At 51.0% G+C, this 5101-nt stretch overlaps 1 protein-coding gene across 1 annotated transcript in view; it reads right to left on the reverse strand.

The window, feature by feature from the left end:
• Positions 1-101: 101 nt before the first annotated feature.
• RNF207 (ring finger protein 207) overlaps positions 102-5101 on the reverse strand; it is a 19115-nt gene continuing 14115 nt past the window's right edge. Inside the window, exons 17-18 of the mRNA XM_011938313.1 lie at positions 1157-1237; positions 102-273 (exon numbers count right to left, since the gene is read on the reverse strand). Of these exons, the coding sequence (XP_011793703.1) occupies positions 102-273; positions 1157-1237 (253 nt within the window). The remainder of the gene's footprint in view (positions 274-1156; positions 1238-5101) is intronic.

Raw genomic sequence — 5101 nt, forward strand, 5'->3', positions numbered from 1 at the left:
CCGTCTCAAAAAAAAAAAAAAACCATGGGAACAACCTTCTCTCCAGTGTCCCAGTCTTGTGCCTGCTCTAAGAGCCTCACCCTGGGGGCCTGTCCCATTTGCTAAGTCAGGTGTTCCCTCCATGTGGGGATGTCACCCCTGTTTTTCTGTTTGGATCTGTGATGATCCTTATTTTTGAGTAGAGGCTCTTCCGAGAGGCCGTTCGGAGCCCAGCTGTTTCCTTTAGGCTCTGACGTCTTCTCTCTCTTTTCCGGGACACTTCCTGGGTTATTCCTAAAGGGACAGCCTCATGTGAGCCCAGCCCACTCCCCCATTTCACCGTATCCCTGCACTAAAATCCACTTGAGCCAAAGCTCTCAGAAGGGAACGTCTTCCTGGAAGGCCTCAGTGAGTGGCCATGCCTTCAGAACCAGGAAGGCTCTGTCTCCGAAAGGATCATGTCTACTTCTGAGTAGGAGCCGGTCCCCAGGGGATGGCTGCGAGTTGCTGCACCATCAGGCTGTGCCAGTGGTTTCTGGTGACACTGCATTTTGAATCTGGAAGCATCTGAGCTAATAAATGGCAGCTGTGCAGGGGAGGCTGGGGCCAGACTCTGCTCTATCACCAGCCACGCTGTGACTCTGACCACCTCAGCAACCTTCTGTACACCCCTAGGCTCTTCCAGTTCTGAGTCTACAGTGCTGTCCTCTGCCCTGTGACTGAGTACATCTTCCTGAGAGCAAAATACACAAAGATCAGCCTGTGACTGTGTTGTAGGTGTTACTGCACAGCCGTCTCTTCCTCTGGCAGGTATTGGGGTGCACACTGTGGCTCTGGGGAACAGTCCTCGGTCATTTTCTCGTTTCAGTGACCCGAGTCCCCTAGCGTCAGCACGTGCAGCTCCCAGTGGTGAAACGACGCAGGCAGCAGCCACGGCTGTTTATAATGGTAAAATGGGGTCCTGTCTATCAAAGTAACACCTGTTTGATCTATGAGGTCCCTTGTTTAAGTTACTCATCCGGGCTGGCAGCCTCTCTGACCCCTTGTTTTACAAAGAGGCCCAGGCAGGGTCCCAGAGCTGGAGCCAAAGGGGAGAAGCCTGGAGTTTCCTTCGTCCTCCTGTTGGCCTCAGAAGCCACATCACGTGCCCACTCTCTGGTGGAGAGACTCGCTTTACCTGGCTGAGGCCGCACTGTTCCTGCTGTCGTCATGCGTGTTTTGTAGACTCTCTGACTGCTCATCCACGGGTGCCTGAAACCTGGCAAGAGAGTGGGCACCAGAATCTCAAGGGAGCCGAGCCAGCTGCTGCACAGCCTTAAGCTCAGAAACCTCAGAACCAAACTCTGCCACCACTCATGCACCCACCTAGCGTTTCATTCTTTTGCTCCTCAAATATTTACTAAGGTCCAGCGGTCGGCGGGGGCCAGGCCTGCATGGTGTGCACGAGAGGTCAGGCCCTGCCCTCATGGAAGCTGTGTGCTGGTCGGGGCAGACACGCTGAGGGAGGGAAGGGTGTGTGGTGCAGGGCACCAGGGGGACCTGCCTCAATCCAGGTGGAGTGGGGAAGGCCTCTGCTAGTGTACCACCCTTGTGCTCAGAGCTTCCAATCTGCCTCATGGCTCCAACCCTGCCCCACTCCTAATATGAGCAGATGCTCAAGGAGTGACCTGACATCTGAGAAAAACCTTCAGCCTGGAAGACAGAAACCTACACAAGCTTAGAGGGCGTGGTGGCGCACACCTGTAATCCCAGCTACTCTGGAGGCTGAGCCACAAGAATCGATTGAACCTGGGAGGTGGAGGCTGCAGTGAGCTGAGATTGGCACCATTCCACTCCAGCCTGGGCGACAGAGCGAGACTGTCTCAAACAAACAAAGACCTTCACAAGCAAAAAGCAACTGGGAGGAAACACTTCAGGGACAAAATTTCCAAAAGGAAAAAACCATCGGCCTCAGAGGGGTAAGATATTGTGTCCATGAAACAACAGGATACCATCAAAAGAAACAGGTACAGAAGGAGCTGTTGGAAATGCAAAACAAGATAGCAGAAATGAACTACTTAATGGAAGATAAAGAGGCCTGGCACCGTGGCTCACGCCTGGAATCCCAGCACTTTGGGAGGCTGAGGCGGGAGGATCACTTGAGCCCAAGAGGTTAAGGCTGCAGTGAGCCATGATCATGCCACTGCACTCCACGTGGCAGAGTGAGAACCCGTCTCCAGGGAGGAGAGGGAAAAAGGTAAGAAGCAAAGTGGGCACAGCGTGGGGATGGCAGGAGACTGGGGAAGTAGGTGAAGTGCTGCTTTTCTTGGGTTGGAAACCCAGACTCAGGAGGTGGGGTTGAGGCTCTGCAGCTCTCTGAACGTGGAGGTGATCTGCTGGAAGGGGCATTTCGGAAGCTCAGTTTTGTGGCCCCGTATCTTGTGCTAAAGCAGAGGTTGTGGGTTTAGGAGGCAGAGGCCCAGGCAGCTGTGGTGTAAGCAAATGCATTTGTGGTGGGAGGGTCCTGGGCAGGAAGGCAGCGTGCATGGGACCTCATGTTGGGGAGCTCACACTAGGAGGTGGGGGGCATTGCTGTCACCCGAAGCTGAGGGTTGAAATCCAAGAGGTTGATCTTGTGATTTTCAGATCTCTGTCATGTAAGAGGAGCAACAGAAAAGCGCGTGAGAAAGGCCTGCAGCAGTGAGTGCTTAGAGCTAAGGTGACAGTACTGCTCCCAGAGACCCTGACCGTCTCAACAGGGCATGGGCACAGAAATCCTCTGGGTATTAGAGACAGATGCCCACCAAAGCACAGGGCATCATCCCACGGTCACCCTCATGAGCCCGGTGTCTCCCTCTGTTAGGTGATGCTGTGTAACCCCATCTGCGGCGTCAGCTATGCTCTGACAGTGTGGCGATTCTTCCGCGATCGAACAGAAGAAGAAGAAATCTCACTAATTCACTTTTTTGGAGAGGAGTACCTGGAGTATAAGAAGAGGGTGCCCACGGGCCTGCCTTTCATAAAGGGGGTCAAGGTGGACCTGTGACGGGCAGTGGCTCCAGTGACCTTGGGGCCTCCAACCCCGTGCAGCCTGGGACAAAACTGTTTCTGGTTGGCCGCTGCAACATGGATTTTCTTAATCGTTTTACGTCATGAGTCACTCTTCTGAAATGTCACTCAAGACCAAGCGGTCAGAAGGCCTGAGGACCCAAGGCCCCACTGGAGCAGTCTGTCCTTATGCCGAATCAAGGCGGAACATGGGTGAAAGACGAGTAAGAGGCAAATCACAGCAATATTCCACAGCGCCCTCCAGAGTGACCTGGGGAGGACCGAGGCCACACGTCACTGCCCCCGAGGCCAGAGTGTAAGTAAGGGATAACCAGGACTCCCTGGGAGAGATGGACTCTGTCCTCAGCAACACTTCCACAGCAGAAAGGGGTAGCAGGTACCCCTTCTTATCAGCATTAAAAATGCATTTACAACCTTTCATTTAACCGAAAAACACAAACCGCTTTAACCTCTTTATTTCTGTCCCTCACTGCATGAACATCTGTACAGTTTTAAAAATACTTCCTCATAGGATGCTTTGGCCTTTCATCTATTTAATCATAGCTACATATCTATTTTTTATAAGTAGCAGTACACATTCAAAGGGGTATTCCTAGCTCAACGCTTGATGTTCTAGCTCAACTTTTACCCTGCAGCAAGTAAGCCTAGATACCTCCACACAATTTGGCTGAGTGGCTTTGTGTGAACGTGGCCCCAGGCCAAGGGGATCATGGCCCTGGCCGGCTTTCCTGGGGGTCTCAGCTCCTGTTGTCAGTGACAGACGGCTCAAAGGAGCGTCAATTTCTCTTGATCCAGAAGTGCTTAGTGAATGCCTGCTCTGTGCATGGCCTTAAACATTGAGAAGTGCTGCTCTCCATTTATTTGGGATTTGATTCTCATTTTATCATAGCTTATATTCTCAATTTCAATGTCAGTCTCAGAACTCTTGTTTTATGTGTTCTGTTCTCAAAATTACATTGTCCCTCATGTCATTTCAAACTGTTTTCCAAAGGGATTTGAACATATACAACTACAAATCCAAGCAGATTGACTCTCAAAAATAATCCTAAATACTGCAAATAGTCCCAACCAAGATTCAGTCAATATGTTTGTTTTGCAAGTTTGGGAGAGTAGTTGGCTTTGAGTCACACATCGAAGCTTTAAGAGGTGAAACGCTGGCTTCATTCTGGACTAGACAGGAACTTGGCCTCAGCGTGAGATCCTGCCATGCAGTGTTATGGTGGCACTGATGAAGTATGAATGTGAAGGCGTGGGCGTGGGGCCAGAGCACCACTCTGCTGCCCCACCACGCAGCTTGTGAGGAGCCACTAAACCTTTCCGTGCCTAGACCTCCCCATCTGTGGAATGGGGTCAATACCACCTACCTCACAGGGGTGTTGTGAGGACTGAGAAGAACAATGTCAAATGTTTTTAATACTCAGATGTGGGGGCGACATCAATGAAATCTGTACTGTATAAAAGCTACACAAAAATGGGCAGACATTTGGTTAATTGTGCCAGATACCTAAAATGTATGTTCAGAAAAGCATTTTATCAACTCAGAAATATGACTTATTTCTAGATTTCATGGCTTAATGAATTTTTTCATTGTTATATATACCAAAGAGGCTTACGGGTTCATTGATTACTAGTATGACAGCTGCTGGTTTGAAAACCAGACGGCCAGGCGCGGTGGCTCACGCCTGTAATCCCAGCAATTTGGGAGGCCAAGGCGGGTGGATCATGAGGTCAGGAGTTCAAGACCAGCCTGGCCAACATGATAAAACCCTGTCTCTACTAAAAATACAAAAAATAATAGCTGGACGTGGTGGCGGGTGCCTTTAATCCCAGCTACTCAGGAGGCTGAGGCAGGAGAATCCTTTGAACCTGGGAGGCAGAGGTTGCAGTGAGCCAAGCCATGGCACTTCAGCCTGGGCAACAAGAGCAAAACTCCGTCTCAGAAAAAAAAAAAAACCAGACAGACTTGCCCATCGGCCCTCACAGCATGCATGCAGTGGGACCCTAGCCAAGGCGGTGGCCAAGCCATCAGTAACAATTTCTCGGCCGGGTGCGGTGGCTCAAGCCTGTAATCCCA

The sequence above is a fragment of the Colobus angolensis genome, unplaced genomic scaffold (genome assembly GCF_000951035.1).
Source record: "Colobus angolensis palliatus isolate OR3802 unplaced genomic scaffold, Cang.pa_1.0 Scaffold170, whole genome shotgun sequence".
Classification (NCBI taxonomy): domain Eukaryota; kingdom Metazoa; phylum Chordata; class Mammalia; order Primates; family Cercopithecidae; genus Colobus; species Colobus angolensis.